The sequence below is a fragment of the Xenia sp. Carnegie-2017 genome, unplaced genomic scaffold (genome assembly GCF_021976095.1).
Source record: "Xenia sp. Carnegie-2017 unplaced genomic scaffold, XeniaSp_v1 HiC_scaffold_4, whole genome shotgun sequence".
NCBI lineage: Eukaryota > Metazoa > Cnidaria > Anthozoa > Malacalcyonacea > Xeniidae > Xenia > Xenia sp. Carnegie-2017.
In genome coordinates, this window is record NW_025813504.1 from 1,287,439 (window position 1) to 1,308,957 (window position 21,519).

General features: G+C 35.1%; 2 protein-coding genes and 2 long non-coding RNA genes across 6 annotated transcripts; 1 reads left to right on the plus strand and 3 right to left on the minus strand.

The window, feature by feature from the left end:
* Positions 1–596: 596 nt before the first annotated feature.
* On the minus strand, positions 597–19,806 carry LOC124455831 (keratin, type II cytoskeletal 1-like). Its single transcript, XM_047006450.1, has 4 exons — positions 19,792–19,806; positions 18,279–18,513; positions 14,554–14,874; positions 597–940 (listed from the first exon to the last, which is right to left on the minus strand). Exons 1-4 carry the CDS (start codon positions 19,804–19,806, stop codon positions 597–599), a joined length of 915 nt encoding a protein of 304 aa, XP_046862406.1.
* LOC124455719 lies at positions 5,884–7,652 on the minus strand. Of its 3 annotated transcripts, none has more exons than XM_047006354.1 (5): positions 7,373–7,652; positions 6,937–7,198; positions 6,628–6,830; positions 6,399–6,486; positions 5,884–6,233 (listed from the first exon to the last, which is right to left on the minus strand). In XM_047006354.1, exons 1-5 carry the CDS (start codon positions 7,575–7,577, stop codon positions 5,900–5,902), a joined length of 1,092 nt encoding a protein of 363 aa, XP_046862310.1. In that variant the 5' UTR covers positions 7,578–7,652; the 3' UTR covers positions 5,884–5,899. The 3 variants fall into 3 exon arrangements, with proteins under 3 accessions (XP_046862310.1, XP_046862309.1, XP_046862308.1); XM_047006353.1 differs by having other exon boundaries at positions 6,399–6,525; XM_047006352.1 differs by having other exon boundaries at positions 6,399–6,531.
* On the minus strand, positions 8,637–9,167 carry LOC124455721. The gene is made up of 3 exons (XR_006952002.1): positions 9,018–9,167; positions 8,794–8,943; positions 8,637–8,655 (listed from the first exon to the last, which is right to left on the minus strand). It is a non-coding gene; the product is annotated as an uncharacterized LOC124455721 (long non-coding RNA).
* Positions 12,014–12,827, plus strand: LOC124455722. Its single transcript, XR_006952003.1, has 3 exons — positions 12,014–12,094; positions 12,232–12,412; positions 12,779–12,827. It is a non-coding gene; the product is annotated as an uncharacterized LOC124455722 (long non-coding RNA).
* Positions 19,807–21,519: the final 1,713 nt, after the last annotated feature.

Sequence of the window (21,519 nt, forward strand, 5' to 3'; positions counted from 1 at the left end):
GACACCCATGTGACCTCAGATTCTTTTTTCAGAAGGCTGAGGAGATCTAGAATTAAGAATGTCAAATACCCTGTCGATCATTCTTGTATATTTCACTGTAGGCTGACTATTGTTGGCTTTGTTAAGTTCCATTGAAACATGCAATAAATCAATTGTATTTGCCATAGATGAGCTCCGAGTCTGGGCTCTGTCGTGCCTTACTGATTCTTTTTAAATTCAATTAACTTTCAAAAGAAATCAGTAGGGCACAACGGAATATGTAGATATGCACATCCCGAATTATCTTTCTAGTTAAGACTCAGGTATATGTCCTATTGCGTGTAGCAAGATCAATAAAGGATTAGCAAACTAGCAACTATAAAGTCTTATTACATAAACATTGCAATTTGACAAAAATGTTGTCAATACACAAAAATTTTACTCGTATTTATAGATATAGGTAAATATTGTGCTGATTCAGGTTGACTACCGCAATTTGTGTCTTAACAGATAGGTAAACTATTATTTCGAAAAATGTTGTTTTTGACAGTTCTAAACTATACAACAAGATACTAAAATGTTGTTCCAAAAAATACACAACTTTAAGATAATTTAATCTATCTCTTTCGAGTGATAATGACATATCCGTCTCCTTTGTCAATAAAGGCTGACTTGTTCACTTGATTTTTTCCTGCATTATAAGATCCACCTCCACCAGCACAAGATCCGGACACATTTTCTCCCGATGCTCCACCTGAGTAACCACCTCCTCCTCCTGCTCCTCCACCATCGCCATATGCTCCACCACCACCTCCAAATCCACCAAAGGCATTGTTATACCAGGCACGTCCTCCTGCTCCACCAATTATAAAAGCAAAACCTCCTTCTCCTCCATTTCCATACGTACCATCAAACTGTTTACCACTTCTTCCATTGCTGTAAAATCCACCTCCTCCACCACCTAATAACATCAAGAAAATTATTTATAAATTTTATATTGTTTTACTTCTGATTTGATTGCAAACAAAAAATGCATCACAGGGCTAGTATGATTTATATGGGAAAGGTTTGTTATCGATAATAATAAATCTTGGTGTAAAGTAAATGGTTTGAACCCGGGACTATCGTTAAATGTTTGTAAATGCATATCGTCTAGGTTGGTATAGTCCTGAGAAGGACTGTTTTTGTTGTTGTTGACTGACGTTTTGATAAACTTAGCGGTAGTCATCTTCAGAGTCAAATGAGGAGTAAATGTCAGGTTAGCCGTATTTGTTATCTGGTTTTTACGTCATTGTATTGTGTGTACAGGAAATGTGTGGGTGTCAATTGTGTATTGTCATTGTGAATTAGTGCGAAGTGAAATGTTTTTAGTTGTGATGTCTGATTTAGATGTGATGTTTTTAGTTGTAATGTTTGGGTGTCAATTGTGTATTGCCATTTTGAATTAGTGTGAAGTGTAATGTTTTTAGTTGATCGTTTGTTCCGGTAATTGCTGTGATCTGTTCAGGGGGGTTTGTTCCAAGTTGGTATACCAGCTTTCTAATGTAAGCCGTTGTCTATAGTCATTGCTGTAAGTAATGCATTTTGCCGAGTCCCAGTCAATGTTGTGCTTTGTGATTCGGTGATGTTCGGCAATGTGATTAGTTTAGTCTTGTTTCTTAGTAGCTCGTTTGTGTTCAGTAAGTCTTATGTTTAAGTTCCTGCCAGTTTTCCCGATATAGGAGGCGTGGCAGTCGGAGCAGTTTATTTGGTAAACTGCAGCTTGTCGTTCACTGGGTTATTCTTTGTACTTTATGTTCGTTAGTACTTGTCGTAGCGTTGTGATTGGTTTATGTTGCACATGTATGTTGTATGGTCGTAAGATACGCGAGATAGTCTCAGACGTACCTTTGATCTAAGGTAGCGTTGCCTTCATCAAACGCAACACTTACAAACCCAACGAACCCAACGAAACGAACAACTCAGTGACAACAGCAACGATACCTTACAGTTGTTTTTGTCAAAAACTATAACTCTGACTTTATCAAACGAAACACTTACAAACCCAACGAACCCAACGAAACGAACAACTCAGTGACAACAGCAACAATACCTTACATCAAAGGTACGTCTGAGACTATCTCGCGTATCTTACGACCATAAAACATACGTGTCGCACATAAACCAATCACAACGTTACGACAAGTACTAATCACATTGCCGAACATCACCGAATCACAAAGCACAACATAGACTGGGACTCGGCAAAATGCATTACTTACAGTGCTAACTATAGACAACGGCTTACATTAGAAAGTTCGTATGCCAACTTGGAACAAACCCCCCTGAACAGATCACAGAAATTACCGGCACCTTAAAAACGACTTATTCACAATTCCAACAAACGAACTAAAACCATAACACTTCACACTAATTCACAATGAAAATACACAATTGACACTCAAACTTTACAACTAAAAAGATCACACATAAATCACACATCACAACTAAAAACATTTCACTTCTCACCATGGCCTACTCAAATTTACACGGCCTGATATCTTTCCATAGCAAGGCCACAAATGCAAGGCCATTGAATTTTCAATGAGTCAGCAAGTTTTCTTCTCAAATCTAAAAATAGAGCATGAAAGGCAGGAAGTTTTTCATGAATCGTTTCCTGTTTTCTTCTGAAATGATTGTTATTGAGGAAGTTGTTCATTTGAAAAAGTAAAAATTTCTCTTGGTTAGTTGAGTGTTTGTGATAAGATCTTGATTGAGTTGTTCATCAGTTTCAGTGCAGAATGCCAAACAAATGTAGCGTTTCTAGGTGTTACACCAACTACAAAGGACATGCTAGTGGGACTGTATTCGAGTTTACAAAAGACGAGGAGCTGCAACCGATATGGCGCTTGTTCTTGAACAGAGTAGCTCATGACACCGCTGAACTAAAATCCGTGTTTATATGCAAACATCACTTCGAGGACAAGTATATCGAGCGAAATACCAAGTATCCTCGCCTTGTGAAGTCAATGAAGCCAATTCCAACCATCAATCCAGAGAGCCTGAAAGATCGTCCCTCACTGCATCCTTCAATCCCAAAGCTTCGAAAACCTCCGACTCAACGCGTTTTTCAGGAAGATGAGTTTGACAAGTTCAAGAACCTTGACATAATCAAAGATTTTGGTGACATTAAGGACTCACTGCTCCACGAACTTGGTCACCAGTTTTCGTTTTCTCGCCATGACGACCATGCCATTTTTTTCAAAATGGAAAAGAATGAACAATCTGTGCCTGAAGTTACAGTTTGCATCCGAGTGAATGTTGATCTGCGCGTATGTCTTTACCACCGAGGTGCCCCGTTTCCTTTACCCAAGTGGTTTCGTAGAGGTCAGTGTAAATTGACGAGTAAAAGTGTGCTCCACAATTTCCCTGCCTATGTTGAACGAAAGAGCTTATCCTGTAGCGGTGTTTTGGAAGAGTTAGGGAAGTTGAAATATCAGAAGAGCCCTGTGTATTCAGCAAATATTATTCGGTATGCCCTCTTGTTACGTTATACATCTCTACAGACTTACAAACTGCTGCAAGAAGAGTTTAAATTGCCATCTGTTTCCCTCCTACGGCGAATAACAGCTGGGAAGATCGATGCATTGAAAGCTTCGAACCTTCTTAAAGACAACGGCAGTATTTCTGATGATGTGATTTTGATCGTGGATGAAATGTTTCTTCAGAAGTGCGAGGAGTACATTTCTGGTTTATCATATGGCGAAGATGAACAAGGTGAGCTGTATAAAAGTTTGGTATGTTTCATGATCGTTGGGTTAAATAGTAACATTCCATATGTTGTGAAAGCCCTTCCCGAGAAACAAATAACTGGGAAATGGTTAAAAGACGAGCTTTTAGCCTGTTTGAAACTACTTCAAGAAAACGGATTCCGTGTCAGAGGAATTGTATCGGATGTTTCATTCTTCGAAAGTCAATTCATACAAAGAATTGCGCTCTGCGTGTGGCGCCGGTGTTGATGATCTGTATATCACACTGAATAGTCAGAAGACCTATCTGTTTTTCGACTCTGTTCACCTGGTGAAGAAAATCAGAAATATTTTGCTGAATCGCAAAAGGTTTCTTTTCCTACTTTATGTTTTACTGGGTTTTATGACCCTATTTCAGTAAGCGGAGGAGAGATTTCATGGCGGTTACTTCATGAGGTGTACGAGAACGATCAGAAACTTGAGGCAAATTTAAGGGCAGCGACTTAACTTAGTTCGAAAGTTTTACACCCGGGTAATTGTAAACAGAATGTACCCGTAGCTTTAGCCATTTTTTCACGTTCAACTGCTACCGGCATAAGACATTACTTTCCTGACAAAGCCGACGACGCTGCAAGTTTCCTGCACCTTGTTGATGTTTGGTGGACAATTTGAAATTCAAAATCCCGATTTAACACCTCTAATCGCCTTGGGAATGCTGCAGTTCTCAATAACAAAAAACCCAAATTCTTGAGAGCCTTTGCAGATTGGATTGACGAGTGGGATAACCTTAAATGGCCGAATTGCGACAAATTCAATCTTACTGCTCAAACTAGTCATGCTCTTCAATGCACCCTTTGCTGCCATGCTGCTTTAATTGAAGAACTTTTAAGTGAGGGTTATTCATATGTGCTGACTTTGCGCTTCCAGAGTGATCCTTTGGAAAACGGTATGGTCAGTACTGCCAAATGAGTGGTGATCGTTTTTTAGTCGGCTTAAAAGATGTGGTATTCTCAGAAAAGATTCTAAAAATAAAAAGCCTTGTGAAGGGAGGACTGGACATTGATGATGGGGTCAAATTCACCGATGAAAAATCACCGGAAAAAGTAGCAGAATTTAGAGACTCCGTGCAGTCAATCATATCTGAGTCTATAAGGATATGTTTGACGGATGCTTCTAAGGAAATTTCTGATAACGTTTCTGGGTACATTGCAAAAAACTGATTAAGTTTGCAATAGTTGCTGCGAGCAACTACTAACCAATAATGGTGTTTCGCCATTTGTGCAGTTACTTTCTCGTGGCAGATTGAAGATCCATCTACTGCGTTGGGTAATTTTGTTGCTCATGGATTTGCTGTACTGAATGCAGCAGCAAATATTATTCAAGACTCTAGCTTCACTGTTATTTTTGAGGTGTTGAACTAGCACTTTCTCTAGTGCTAAACTGACACCCACCGGTGGTGTTAAATAAAAGGTGTTATTATAACACCAATATTGGTGTTGATTTAACAACATATGACCTTAAACATATTGTAGCGTGTCAAATTTACACCTCAACACTTTAACACCTAATTAATAGTGCTGAAATAGCACCTTGCTCTGCCACAAAGGTGCTAAAGTAACACTGTTTTTTGGTGTTAAGTGGTTGGTGTTAAATTAACACCATTAGCAAGAGTTACAATAATTTATAAAGGGCGTTATTTCTGCACCACTCTCCTTGTAAAATCATGGGTGTCAAAATAACACTTATTTTAACTGTTTTTAACTTATTTTATACTTATATCAAACTGCAGCTGTTTTCGTTCTGACACGGATAACAGAACAGTTGACTTATGCGTTCATTTAAACAGTTTAAAAACTTCGTAAAAAATAGCGGCAATACATATGTTATATTAACCAGAGCTGGATTAAGCATGGATTTTATAGGGGGGAACCTTGGCTTTGTGAGTTCTTTAAAACCTAAAAGTAATAAGAAATACCGTTTTGGCACACCTAAATGTAACCGTGTTGACCAGAACATAGATGGGTGAGCACCCCTGTGCACCTGCCCCCCTTATAAATCATTCACTGATAATAAGTACACAGGTTAAACAGTAAATAGAACAATTTATACCAAAGATAATCAGCTTTTTTAGAAAGGCCATAATATATACATTACGATAATGCATGAATATGCTGTGTTCAGGAAAGTAAAATTTATTCTACATCTATTTCATATCTATGGCAAATGTATTTTGTGTTACACCCAAATGGCTTTATCAAGTTAAATGGCAAATGTGAGGTTAACTCTTTAAAATATTTAATTTTAATTTCCTTCTGTTTTGACTGAGCAACTTCATAAGCCTGATAATGTTCAGAAAACCTGACAGTCTGTTTTCTTGAAACAACAAACATGGCATTTGCAACATTTTGGTTAATGATATAAATACCAATAACTTCCCAAAACTGGGGAAATTCAACATCATCATAACCAATGTGGACAGTAGCTCCTACTTTATATTTTGTTCCATTGATAGTAATCCATTTGGTACTAAAATTATAATAGGAAAAATATTAATATTATTTAGTTCACAGCAATTAATTGTGTACATAAACTTTACTGAAAAGCAAGTAAATAAAGAGCAATTTCAAGCAATTTCATCATTCACAATGAAGATATTTCAGTCACTCGACTAATTACATCAATCTGACTTACCTATACAATGGTGTTTGTCTGTTCACTTCAGGAGATTCTGTTCGAATGAGCCCACTCTCTTCAACATCACCAACATATAATGTTTTACCTTCAGAAAGACGAACATAAGTTTCTCTAATTACTGTAGCTGTAGCTTACATAAAAATAAAACCAACTCAGGATAATGGATGCACCATTGAGCTATAACTATATATTGTATCTGAATGAAAGAAATCATTAAGAAATGCACCTGGCCCAATTTCAGTGCCTTTGCAAATAAACGTGCTATTTCCACCTTCAGCAGACTGTAGGCGATAACAAACTCCTTCTTGGTGCCTCTTTGCCAACGAGTATGGTAGGTTTATAAAATTACCAATCACTATTGCCAACCTCTTAAAGTAATGGTGTTTTGCTTCGTAGCGCATGCACCAACTTCGCACAAGAGGCCCAAATCTGTTAATTGATACAGAATACAAGAAAGAATTGTAAATTAGTTTTGAAAACTGCAGGTTTTTGAAGCCACATGGTTTGTAATTGTAAATCAGAATTCTAAACTTACTGAAGTATTGCTCTTGGCATATGAACCATGTAGTGCATCTTTGGAATGATACTGCATTCTGGAAACAATTCTTTAAAATTTTGTAATAACTTTTGAATGAGTATTTGAAGATATGAAACTTGCTCTCTGCTCACAATTGGAGTAAAACTTATACGAACAATTTGAAGTAAGGTACAGAGTAACCCCCAGTGCTGATCATCTACTTCTATAAGGTCACCAATAAGAAATGGCAAATGTAAGCCAAGACACCACATCTGATTTGCTAATAGGACGGAAAAGCGTCACAAATTATCTTCCTGAGGGAACGTGTGCTTATTACTTCATTTTAGGGATCCCTGACCTTAGAATACCTTATGGTATCAAATAGTTACATACTGTATATAGATCTATATAGAATTTAAGGATTTTTAAAATAGTGGAAAGGACATTACTGTACCGTGCTGCTTTAAACTATTGTCTGATGAAAGAAGTCTTTGGGCTTGAATTGGAGCAGGTTTATTGGTATCATTATGATAACCAAAATCAAATGCCTGCATCCTTTTATTAAGGTCGTCTAGTTTGAAGTATCTCTTTTCAAAGATGAATTCTTTTAATAATTCTTTAACAATGTATTGTAGCACACCTTCCAGTATATCATGCATAGCATCTGGGGGGAGTCCTCCAATGACATGATAGTACTTTGAGTTGTTAAGTAAAGAAAACTGATTCAGGCCATAAGTTTTTGAAATGCTCTCCTTGGTCCAGTTTTGACACTGCTCATTGTAACCTTGCACTGTTCAAAACAAAGTCATCCTCATGAAACTAAACAAATAAGTTAAATTAAGTCACCCTAAGCACAAACAGTATCTACCACTGAAACCATTTAAATTAAGTAAACCAACACATTGTCTGAAGTAAAGCACTTTTATATGAACTAAGTACTTTTATTTTTCAAAGTTTACATACTATGGAGAAAGCATAAACCATGCAATAGATGCAGTGGCAAGTGTCAATTAAGCATTACTGTAGCTACATTATATATACCATTTCAGTTATTTCTGTAGCATTTCCCATACAGACTCTGCATTTTCTGTAAGACTGTGATCCTTGCTTAAACCCACCAAGATATTGTGAACCAAGATTATCTCCAGATATAAATGCAATTGTTCCTGCAAAGCATCTTCGCTGATTATTTATTATAAACTCATAGCCACCAACCTAAAAAGTTAATTTATTCCTTAATTTATTAGAGTTCTTAAAAGAACAAAACATGAAAAACATGCATCAACACTAGTCCAATACCTGTTCTAATTTTTGAAGGTCTCTAAGAAATGCTCTTAGCACAGGTTCCACACCATATATCTTGAGATGCTTACTAGACACTAGTCCAAGTAGTTGAATGGAATTGAGGTGAGACCGGTGTTCAGGGCGTATATTGCCCAATGTATAATAAAAAAGCGGCTATATGAAATGCAAAAGGTAACCGGAAAATTTAATGAAATAGACATTTTTAAACCTACAGTATGGGAATTACAAGCACATTAAATTAAATTATGGTACTAACCTAATTTATGTTTGTTAGCTCTTGATCCTAATGGGTTACAAACTTCTACTTCATCAAAATAAATAAGAAGTTGCAATGCCAAGGGATCTTTACTGAATAGTGGGTGCTCTTTAAAGCCTTCACCATCACAATAATCAGACAAAAAATCACTGTTGCAAAAAATGAGGATTTTCCACCTACACAAAATTGGATCGGATACTGTCATGTGCAGAACAAAGCTAAGGCAATGGTAATATTAAAATTTTCTATATTCAGCATTGTGTTCAATGGACAATTATATACATACATCACATGCACATGTAATCAACACAAACCTCGTTAAGAATTGACTCATCATTAAGAAGCTGTTGCAGACTTTCCAACAAGGGAATATAGTATGCATCATCTGTTTTTTCGACATCTCTCAATCTATTTCCTCTTCTTTTCTTTGTGTGGTATTTTCCAAGAACAATCTTTTGTGGTTCCTAAAAAGTGAAATATTGATTGTAAAATTTTGATTACTTTTTTTATAAATTTCTAAACCAATTTTACAACTTACCACAAGATTAAACTCCTTCTTGTAGTATTCATATTGGAGATACTCTTGGTCAATACCAGCAAAAGGATTTGAGATTGGGTTGTCTTCATCAAATAACTCATTCACCTCTGGTAGGTTGTTTAAGTCAATCCCAGCGTTTTAAGGCAGCTAGTTATACCAGAATTTAAAAGGTTAATGCTTGTTTGAGTAACCTTCGTAGCATTCTCAACGAAGGAATCAACAACAGTTTGAGGTACACGTCCTCTGTCTTTGAAATTTAACAAACATAAAGCATTCGCTCTAGATAAATTGTCCTGGTCAGCCATAATGTCAAACTCTTCTCCCTGTTCAGGGTCTGTATTATCAATCTCATGATTTTGATTAGCATCGTCGTTTCCCTATCAGTATTCAACTCTGCGCTGTTCCTCGTATTGCGCACGATGTTATGTTTTCGAATAAGGTGATTTCTCAATGATAAAAATTTCTTAAACGTCCTGGCACAACCATCGATGCCACAAACAACATGAAAATTTGGTTCATCACGATGAACACGGCCAATATGTGTTATTAGTAATTGAAGAGAATCTGAAACGAATTCTAGGCAAATATTACATCGATATAGACGCTCCATGACATAATTCACTTCAAGAATACAATTCACTTCTGAAGAGAGTGCCGGCTCAACTCTGTTACCATATATGGTGTGAAATGTGATATTAGCGACTATATGCAAAAACGCGGTAAAATGCTTATAGCCAACTGTCACTGTCAAACTGTTTCATATTTCATTTCATGCTTTTCATCGTGATTTCACCTGTTTGTGCAGCGTTGTCAAATTATATTTTATTGTGAACTAAACGTAAAAGTCAATATTACCAGGCTAACAGAGCCATTGGATTTAAGTTATTTGCTTTCGACGTTCTCCCTTCTTTTAAAAAGGTAAATACAAAGCTTTTTTGAATGTAATTTCTTATGAAATTTCTTGTGACACATAATTCTCCTCGTGCTTATATTTCATGTAGAAAGTTTTGTATTTGTGTTGTACAAATTTTTATACGTTTAAGGTCGGATGGATTCCACGTTGCTTGATAATCTTAAGAAGGCAGGGGTAAAGGACAGTGTAATTTCTATTCTTGAAGATGAAGAGGTATGTGTATAAAATTAAATTTAGCACGAGTGCATGAATTTTTGCGTGTTGACGTTGTGACTAGACGACTTTTTGTTGCTTTTGTTAACACTGCTTGGTAAATATGGACTCCATACCGAAAAATCAATACTTGAATTTAGTGGGGAAAATTATTGAGGGAAATAAAATGTAAAGATAAAAAATGACTAAGTAATCTAAGACGTCAAGCATTATGAGTGAAAGTTCAACTGCTGTGGCTCCAAACTACATTAGACTATGAAGTAAAAATACCAAATCAATATTATTGCAGCATGCTAAGTTGATGTTCGAATAAATTACTTCATTTTTTTTACTCCGGTCCGCGGAATCCTGGCAAATGTTAAAGCCAATAAATTAAGCTGTTTTAGTAATTTAAAAAAGTTATTTGGAAAACGTTTTTAACAATGGCTTTGGATGATAGTTCTCACTCGGAAAGCGAGTTTTACTATGCCGACGAGCTTGGAAATATCGTGGAAAATGTTAGCGAAAATATAGCAGAAAACGTAAACATGGATGAAAGGGACGAAAGTTTTACGCATGAAATTCAAGATTACATTATGGCACAACGGCCATAACCGCTTGACAAGAAATAAATACGTTATTTACCGTTTATATTTCGGTCCGAATATTTTTACATTTATTTCACGCGCGTTCTGATTGGTCAAAGCCCAATTCAAACATCAAATGGCTGTTCTTTTTTCGCTTGAAGCGAAAAAACAACTCGACCAGTATCCTCCTGTACGAACCTCTCGCTCAGTCATTAACATATATATATCTTTTTAATTTAATTTTGATTTTTTGTACTTGAATAGTTTGATTCAGCTGGTATTTTAAACAATACATCTGATGAGCTGTTGAAGGCATGTGGCATAAAAGGAGGGCAAGTTATACGAATCAAAATGCATTGGCAACGATTAACAACTTGGACAAGTTTCTACCATTAAGAAATGTTCCATCCACCATTGAACCATCCACCCAGAAGATCGCTTTATCCACTAGTCATTCCTTTGCCATAAATGACAATGTCAGCAATTCTTCAGCGTCAATTGAAGAAGCTCATTTGTCAACAGGCACACCGTCACCTACAACATCCAGTACACCTCGACATACCATAGCATCTGAAAAGAGTGATCAACCTTCACCAAGCTTTGTACTTGTGGAAGAAAGGAAACCGAACAAGAACTGGATAAAAGATTTTAAACTTCCTATTTCTGTATGTTAAATAATATATCTCATAATAGGTCACATTCTGATGTTAAAATTTATCTTTTGTATTTTACAGTTTTCTCCAAGAGTGAATGAAGCACTGCAAGCAGGAAAACTTAATGGAAACCTTAGGGATGAGTTTACTAGGGACATTTGTTCTTCTATTAAAGCTCATACAATGTTTCCATCCAGAGAAGAAAAAAAAAGAGTGGCGTCCATGATTGTAGAAAAATATACTTTTCTTGTCGATTCACTTGGAGCTGGTACAGTAAGTCATATTCATATTATTTAATGCATATGATAATCTTTAGAAGAAATCCTATAGCTTTGCTCGCTATCTCTTATAATGTACAGCATGAACTTTCTTCGTTACAGGGTCATGGTTGAAAGCAATCACTAATCGATTCAAAAACATGCGTAGAAAGAAGACAAATTCAACAACAAGATCTGTTTGTGTGTCTCAAACTACACAAAAGCAGCCAGAAGCACAAATGAAAAGACGTAAGCTGTATGATGTTTATGATATGGATAATGGTGAGACTGCAGAAACGTGCGAAGAACATAAAAAAGCCATGGTAACCGAGATGACGAAAACAAACAAAAGATATAGACTAATTAAAGAGCTCATGGAGTTGACCTACCCTACCGGCGCCAACAATTTATAAATGAACCAAAAGTGTTGAATGAGCTACTGACTGAGTATCCAGCTCTTCAGCTTGTTTCAGAGGTAAGAATAAATATTTTTGAGCAGAACTATTGCATAGAACTATCCTCAAAATCATGGGGCAGCTAATTTTACCAGTTGTAGTTGACATCTTTGCAGTAAACTTGCTTTTTGTAACTTGTATTTTGCAACTGGAATAGGTAAAAGCAGAATTTGGTCGAATTTTGGCAGACCAAAATGCAGCCAGCAACATGGTTATCCATTACAATAATATGGTTCAAAATGTAATAAAATGGGCAGGCAATAGTGACAACAAACACATAAAAATATTGATGTCAGACATGGAGGCCATGCTGTTGCAAAAACCTAATAAGGAAGCTGGTATGTGTATTCAATTAAGTCTGTCCATTTACAGAGTTCCAGCGGTGGATTTATGGGAGGGTGCACAGGGTACTCACTTCTCTAAGCTCTCGTCAACAGCGTGGTGCATAGAGGGATAAAAATGGCATTTTCATGACTTTTAAGTTTTAATTAACGCTGAACATTTACTATTATTATATATAAAATATTTAGCGAATTTATTTGTTTCTAACATTCGGATTTTAGTTGCTCACAAAACCAAGCCCCCTAAAAACTCTATGCTCGATCCACCACTGTAGAGTTTCATCTTAAAGCATGAGCACTTAAATCTACAATGGCAAAATGCGTATACTGTAAATATTAATCAGTTGGTTGTATATTTTGCAGATATAAGGAGTGCAGTTACAGCATTGATTATTCAGGTTGTGTTGAATGAAAATCCACGGCAAATTGCTTAGTTTTCAAGATCTGCTGCGTAAGTAATAGATATCGAAACTATATAAAACTGCATGGATAAAATTTTATGTATGCTTTAATAAAATACAATTATATTACTGTCATGACATGACAATATTGTGTCTCACTTTCAATGACCTAATAATTCTAATTGTGTTTATGTTTATGCTGTTGTTTAGGAAGATGACTCTTTTGATGATGAAATAGCAAACACCACCTACCCACGACTAATTGGATCGGGAGAATTAGGGAGTCTGGACCCCCTTGTAATTGTTACTGAAGGGCAAATTTTTTTAAATCTGTCAAAAAAAAATATAGAAATTTCATTGTCTATAGTACTACTTCTAGGTACATTTTATGTACTTAATATGGAGTATACACCAAAGGCCTGTAACATTTATGCCCTTTTGGAAGTAGTTTTGATGGGTAAGCCCACAAATGCAAAGAAAAGGGTTTCAGTTCAAAAGTTTGTGAAAAGTTTGGGGCTTGAGAGATTATAATATAGTAGTATTTCTAAGATGTTTTATATATTTAGTTATATATATATACATTTAACTTTACTTGTTTCATATATTGACTTGTTTATAGTATGTTTTATGTTTTGTATATATTTATATGTGTGAATACATGCATATAAATCATTTGATTTTTAAATATATTTAATGCTTAGCATTTTGTGTCGCGTGTTTAACTGGCCTTACATAAAACAATAAGAAAAGGGTTACAAAATAACACCGAATTTAAGTGTCATTTTGACACCGGACGTTAAGGGCTAAATTAGCACTTTAAAAAGTGCTATAATAACACCAAGAATAGGTGCTATTTTCGCACCAAACTCGGTGTTAATTTAACACCAGTAAGAAAATAACACCCGAAATGGTGTTATTCTGTACCTTTTAATTTAACACGACTTTTTAGTGTTAAATTAACACCTTAAAATTTACAGTGTTGCCATCACGATTTGTTGCGGAGGATCTTTTGAAAACCGTTTTGTGTAACGAAGGGTTCGTCTGCGTATAGTCTTCCTCAACAATCAGAGGAAAAGGCTAACAGAGACTGTTGTCAAAGACCGAGTTGTTGCACTAAAGCAAATCCTTTATATTTTAAATTTTATTTATATTAACCGAGACTGCGTTTTTTAAAAGGCATCTACTTTCAACTCGAGTTTTTAATTCAATTTCAGCATGCAAATGTCTTGTTTGTCTCTGAGACACTTGATCTCTAGTATATACTCCAATCCGATTTCACATATAAGTGGTAGAAGTCAAAATCAATTAGAAATCGTGAATGCCTTAATGGCCTTGCATTTTTGCCTATGCAAGATATCAGGCCGTGTAAATTTGAGTAGGCGCACTGATTCACAATGACAATACACATTTGACACCCACACATTTCCTGTACTCACAATACAATGACGTAAGAACCAGATAACAAATACGGCTAACCTGGCGTTTACTCCTCATTTGACTCTGAAGATGACTACTGCTAAGGTTGTCGAAACGTCAGTCAACAACAGCAAAAGCAATCCTTCTCAGGACTATAGCAACCTGGACGATCTACGTTTACAAACATGTAAATCTTGGTGTAATGGTTGGAGCTCATAGATATTAAATTCAGTATCCCTTAGCAACAAAGTCTTTCTCGTAATGATTTCAAATTATTAAAAATGTGAGCCTAAATACCGTAAACTCAAAATCTGCTACAACCTGAATTTTCTGAATCAGCCTGCTTTGCTCCTTGCCCATTTACTCCTCCAGCCCAATTTTTGCAAGGTGTGACACATTTATTATTTTTTCCAGATGTTTTAGTGCTCGAATCACAGTTATCTAAACGTTTGTTCAGTTTTTCTATACCGCCACCACCTCCAGCAACCAGTAGTGGTACATTGTTGTTCCTAGCAACAAAAGAACCACCGCCACCTCCTGATGTTTTGGCACGAGTATTGACGAGTGCCGTTTGCCCAACCAGAATTTTAATAATTTCTCCTTTCTTTATTTTAAAGTCTCCTTTCATGTAAGCTCCACGACCTAAAACGAGAGATTATCCAATTATAACGTTAAACAAATCAAAATTATTGCTTTTGTATAAGAAATAATTCTATTAATTGGAACTCCGTGGCCTCGCATAAAAGCACAAGCTTCTGAAAATGAAAAAAAACGGGTACTTTGTTTCACAGGAAAAAAATATTGGAATGAAAAGATATATTCTTTGTTTGTATTTTCTTTAGAAAATAGGCTTTTCAAAAATATATTGAAAAGAAATGTTCGTCATTAAATTCATCATTTAAATGACGTTTTATTTATTTTTTATCTATTCAATTTTCCTGCGCAAACCATGCAATCTTCTAGATTTTCTAGAGAAGTTTCCGTGCATTATAAAGCTATAGAGTGTTTTCATTAGTCGCTATGTTGTGGGAAAATCGCTTATAATGAAAAGAACTAATGTTATATTCATGTTATTTTGAGCATCGGCACTTTGATGTTCTCTTACTAACACAGTGAACTAAAATACATGGAACGCTGCCTGTAATACGAAACCCTAATAGATATTTAAAGACGTGATTTTACCCCAGACACGCGAGATTTCACCACAAAATAACGGGGTGAAAATCATGGTGACAATTACAGGATTAACATTAAAGTGCTGCTTTTCTCAAAGAGAAAATTAACAATAAATCGAAAAAAAACACGAAAAAAATTTTTTTGGTCAAAAAAAAAACGAAAAAAAAACACGAAAAAAACACGAAAAAGATTTTTTTGGTCAAAAAAAAAACACGAAAAAGATATTTTTGGTCATATTGACAGAAAAGATCTATTGCCTTCTTCTTCATTTCTCTTGACTCAACACACGCCGATAGACTTGACAAGATTTCTTTAGATTGTTGAATTTAGGCAAGAGTCAATGAACGTCTTCTTTATGAGCATTAAAAGCATTGACAACCAAAAAGTTGTTGAAAAAGACGGTAAACTATTCATTGCACGTCTTTTTTCAAGAACAGAGAAGTTGTTTTGGGGGTAATTATATAGAAGATTAGTTATTTTTGATGTATTTTTCCTTTCACGGGCTGCCAAACTTCGATTTAATAAATATATGTAGCTTCAAAAAACATGTTTCACGTACATATTGTTTGTTTTCCAAGCATGTTTACGTATTTTTTTACTGTTTCTGTATCAAAAACGAAGTTGTAAACAATAGAAATTCAACAGATCAATAATCTATTTATATTAAATGAGAATTAAACAATACTCATCTTGTTTATTTCAATAGAGCCTAAGCAACAACATTATTACGAACGTTATTATAATTGCAAAGAAGGAAGCAACTGAATTTGTTGGTCAAATTGATCAAATGTCAACACAAACATGCAACAACAAACAAAAAAATGTCTTTTTCGATTTTATTGTTCATTTTCTCTTCGAGTTGCTTGTTCAATTAATCAATTTTCACTCCGTGAGAATCTCGAAACATTACACACGCTTGTCTGGGTTAAAATCATGGCTCTTGCCGTGATTTTGAAATTATTTTAGGTAGCGTTGCAAGTATTGACTTGAATGCTCCATCATGACCGCTTTGACGTCACGTGCAACAACTTTAGAAGCACTTTTTTCAAGCATTCGACTAATCAGCGGGCGTATTTTTAAAGAAATTTCATAGTTGTTTATACAAACAAGAATACAATAGAAAATTTATTGTGAGCAACTTTTTAAATTTTTGAGAACATTTTGAGCATATTTTGACATTTTAGCAAAATTTAACGAAACTGATCACACAATCTAGGCTTGTTAATTCTATGGAGCGTTTGCATGTGACGTCAAATCGCCCAAGTTTGGGGGAGTACATCAAAGTATCGATGCTTAACAGTACATGAAATTATGCAGTGCGGTGTTTGAAATTAAATGAAGATATGATCTTCGCACTTTGCTGGACAATTTAAGCAATCGTCTCAGGACCTGAAAAAATCAGGTGACTCAACGGGATCCCGTTGAGTCACCTGATTTTAGTCCTAAACTTAAATTGTCCAGCATCTTCGACTAATACATGAAATTAGCAGAAATTTTTTTCACTATATGCAATTTTCAAACCTAATTGGCGACTGATGAAGACACTATATTAGATTTTCCGTATGATAAATTCAAATTTTTTTGTAATAAATTGTTACGTCACGTTACAACTTGTGTCGTAAAGTATTCAACTATCATTGACGCCTGCGCAAAATGCCTGCCGAGCATGAACGATGCAACACACTATTCATAATTCCTAATTCACTCGACCCAGTCTTTTCACGTAATCTATGTACTTTTTAACACTCGGATTTGTCGTCTGTCCTGCAAGATTTATTTAGGGCACGACGTCACAATTTAGAACATTTTTTGATTGTGGGGGAGTGGGTGATAAAATCATTAAGTAGAGCACGCATGTTTTTTCGGTTGATAAACATTAACGAACATTTTAAGATTTAAGTTGTTTATATTTTGGATTTGACGAACGGACAGAAAGCAAATTCTCCTCGAATACCTGATACTAGCAGCAGTATGGCTACATTAATAGCTGCTGATTTGAATCAAATCGATCCACTCAGATAAAAAAGCAATGTGCTTTCATGCTGTTATCGGCGCTTTTTACGGCAAGAATACTTCATTTAATGCATCACATATGGTGGACAAAAGTACACTTTTATCGGCACAAATATTTCATTAACCGCATGGTGGACAAAAGTACATTTAGCTAATGTGCTATTACAAGTAGACAATAAATATGTAAAAACTTTCAATAGTGACCTTATATTATTAGAGTCAATGATTCATGTAGTATAACTATTTCGGCATGTCAAATGCTTTTTGTTTTAAATTATGTACGTACGTGTAATGGATGGTCAAAAAATACTTGCCACGTGTAAAGCCTCTCCGCTCACAAATTAAGTATATAACAATGAGCAATATAATCCTACCATAATAACAAAACTACACGGCTGTTGGCCCAAAATTAGAGATTCAGTCAGTTGTATATTATCTTGTAAACATTGTTTACTCTTTTCATTTACGGAGTAAACTTTGCTTCATTTATTTGTGAACGACAATGTTACTCTTCACAAAATGTTAGGACGACAATGAAGATATAGTATAATCTAATAAAAACGGTTTTCATTCATAATAGCAATGAATTTAATGTTAACTTTTTAGACGATGTTTCTATAATCGTCGAAAGTAAAACATGGGAAGTGGATATACTTATGCTTGCTCTAGCTTGCCGTCGGCTTGCCGTGCGCTTGACTTCATTTCTTCTAAGCACTCATCCCATGGGTGAAAAGGGGAGCCCGAGCAGCACTTTCCTTTACGATAGCAACTTGTAGTGTAATAATATTGTCTTAAAAAATTGAGTTTCCAATTAAGTGATAGGAAACTACAATAATAGCAAACTTTAAAAACTTTACCTCTATAAGCAGAGCCATAATTATCATAACCCCCTACTGCACCGACAGCAGTAATTTCATAAGTTCCAGTGTAAGGCACTGTCCAATACTGGATACCTTTTGATACGGTTACCATTTTTTCGTGATCCTGACCATTGTAAAATTGACCAATTTTTGTTGGACCGTGGCGACCAGTGGCTCCAAGATTTGTAAATCTTGCATTGAATTGACGGAACTTAACTATATTACAATACAACTATTGAATTGAATCATTTAAATTGCATATAAACCTTACGTATTCTTTATAAGGCCATATTCCAATTTTTTTCTGTAATCAGACAAATAGTTTGCGCTGTAAACTCCGTCAAATTTGCAAAAATATACCATTTTAAGCGCTCAGTTTTACCGATATGGGACTGGACCTGCGCGTCCAGCTGACGTCATGTAAGTAAAACGGGTTAGAACTGTCGAGAGTCAAATTTTTCAATATCCAGATACGAAACCTGTCAAATTCAACAGGATATAAATAATTGTAGCCACATTTTAATCAAAATCACAACAGCATGGCGAACAAAACGATAGATGGAAGTCAAAGTTCAGAACGAACAACTGTAATTTCTTGTTCAAGTCAAATACAAAGCAACAAATATGCCATTCTGAAAGCGAGATTTGTATTGTCGGAATTTCTTACAAAGCTCACACAATGAAGTGCGGATGCTGCTAAGGACAAGGGCTTTGGAAAATCAAGGCTGAGGAGACGTGATATGATGGTTTCTTATTCTCAATAACTTTTTGTCTCGTTATAAAAACTCGTATAAACGTGGGATGTATACAACCCGTCTTAGAAACATCCCGTCTTACCTCCCGATATAAAAAGTAAATATTATGCCACATGTGTTTTTTCATTCGAGCCTAGTGTTGCTGCTAAAACTACTGTCAAAGTCTACGTCAAAAATTTTATCTTCTGATGAATCCAACGATAAAAATGCCGACATAAATAAAGCCAATTTTTTAAAAAAGGACGCTATGGATAATTTACAGCAGACAGTTTGTCTTGAATTAAATAGAGCCGTGCGAACTGTGTTCCTTACATGACGTCACGACACGAACTTGATACCAGACCCCTTAGTGAAAAATATTTATGGTAAATTTGGATTTTTAACAGCAATTTCCCAATATATACTAAATGTAAATCAATTTATTTTTTGAATTTGTTAATTTCACTAGTTGTTCTTTCAAACAATACTAAAATCCTGTAAGGTTTATATGCACTTTAATCAATGGAATACAAATATGTTTTATATGAAGCGCAAGCTAGCTTGAGACAAGAAGTAATCAATCAAATGTTAAATATCGAAGCACAATCTATTTTCAAATTAATTACAAGCATAAATAAGTAGAAATATTTTTCTGTTTACGTACCGTCAGTTCTGTTTAAGCATAATGATGCATACGACCTTTCAAATGATTTAACTTCTGTTTTGATGTCATCACAACAATCAGGAGAAAGTGACGAATTTTTCTTACACAGTACCTGATAAGCATCCATTTTTAAATCAGCCAATATTTTGATTTTATCACAGCACAAAGAATGACTCCTGGTGATAAAAATATAATTTTTTAAACAGCTAATTAAACTTGAATAGATATCTTTAATTATTTAAGTTTGAATAGAATTTTTTCTGACGCAAATGACTCTTGAATGACTGTCTTGGAGTTTATGTCATATGAGCAACAACAAATGCCTGGTGGATAAGTAATTATAACAATCTGAGTATCATTGAACGCAATTGAAAGGAATTGCGACAGGAAAAGCATCTTTCGTAGCTACAAAAAGTCAAACTTCCTGACCCAATAGGATCGCGAGATAACAATGTCCGTTATCATTGCCTTCAACATAAAAATTGCTGATGAACATGCTAATTTTAAAACTACGAGAAGAAGAAGAAGTAAAATGCAAAAGGAAATAAAACAGACAGAAAGTTGAAAAGAGAAGTGAAAAAACAAATCTTCGGAGTGAACACATAATAGGTAATTTGTTGGCGAAAAAAGAGAAGTGATATATATGATGGGGAAAAGTCAGATTAAGGTTTCTTGTATTAATGAAACAAGATTTAGGGAAGCAAAATTAAGATACTTAGGATAAAGCTTAAAAAATTGTGGCACAATAATGCTAAAAAAAGAACAACAAGCATTGGTACAAAAATCATTTACTGGAGGTAGTTGGGAATTTTGAAGAATAACATATCACCTGGTCCTAAACATGTTGATGTGGCTTCGACTTTAAACGATCTTGGCAATGTGTATCGTCGTACTAAAGAATATGACAAGTCCAAAGAGTGTTATGAAAAAGCGTTGAAAATTCGTCAAAAATCCCTTGGTCCTAAACATATTGATGTGGCTTCGACTTTACACAATCTTGGTAATGTGTATTATAAGACCAACAACTTTGCCAAAGCCAAAGAGTGTTATAAAAAAGCGATTGAAATTGCACAAAAATTACTGGGTCCTGAACATATTGACGGAGTTATGACTTTAGAAAATCTTGGTGAAGTTTACTATGAGACCAACAAATATGCCAAAGCCAAAGAGTGATATAAAAAAGCGTTTACAATTCGAAAAAAATCACTTGGTCCTGAGCATGTTGATGTAGCCATGACTTTAAATAATCTTGACAATGTGTATCGTCGTACTAAAGAATATGACAAAGCCAAAGAGTGTTATGAAAAAGTGTTGGAAATTCTACAAAAATCACTTGGTCCAGAACATGTCGATGTAGCTACGACTTTGAACGATCTTAGCAATGTGTACCATTGTACTAAAGAATATGACAAAGCAGAAGAATTTTATGAAAAAGCGCAGGCAATTTAAAAAACATCCGTTGCTTCGGATCATGTTGTTGCTACTGAATCTTTGAAGAGTATTGGTATGTTATTCTTTATTTTTGTATAATATAGCATATATAAGCGTTTTAAGTGCAACGTTTGAGGTTTTTGAAATTTCAGTCAAACCTTTTTTGGTCTTTTGTGTTTACAAATCACGAATTAATCTTGTAATATGTTTGGCTAGATCTGAACAGAAAAAAAACTTTTAGAAATATTTATAAAATTAGTTAAGCTGTTTGTGGTGAAATTGGGATTAATTTCGAGTAATGATTTTATTTTAGTCCGTTTAACAATCCTGAGCATTTATCTAGTTAAGTTCTCATATATATAGTCCATTTGTAGTGCTATCTTAAAATGGATAAAAAAGATTTGTTTCT

What these genes read in the sequence shown, in the direction of transcription:
- LOC124455719 (XM_047006352.1), bottom strand. Translation starts at nt 7,577, where the DNA reads ATGCATGATATACTGGAAGGTGTGCTACAATACATTGTTAAAGAATTA. An exon ending in CAATAGTTTAAAGCAGCACG is followed by an intron (nt 7,199 to 7,372) that starts GTACAGTAATGT and finishes CCGTCCTATTAG; the next exon opens with CAAATCAGATGTGGTGTCTT. An exon ending in ATGCCAAGAGCAATACTTCA is followed by an intron (nt 6,831 to 6,936) that starts GTAAGTTTAGAA and finishes ATCAATTAACAG; the next exon opens with ATTTGGGCCTCTTGTGCGAA.
- LOC124455831 (XM_047006450.1), bottom strand. An exon ending in TTATGGCTCTGCTTATAGAG is followed by an intron (nt 14,875 to 18,278) that starts GTAAAGTTTTTA and finishes CTCTCGTTTTAG; the next exon opens with GTCGTGGAGCTTACATGAAA. An exon ending in GGCTGATTCAGAAAATTCAG is followed by an intron (nt 941 to 14,553) that starts GTTGTAGCAGAT and finishes TGATGTTATTAG; the next exon opens with GTGGTGGAGGAGGTGGATTT.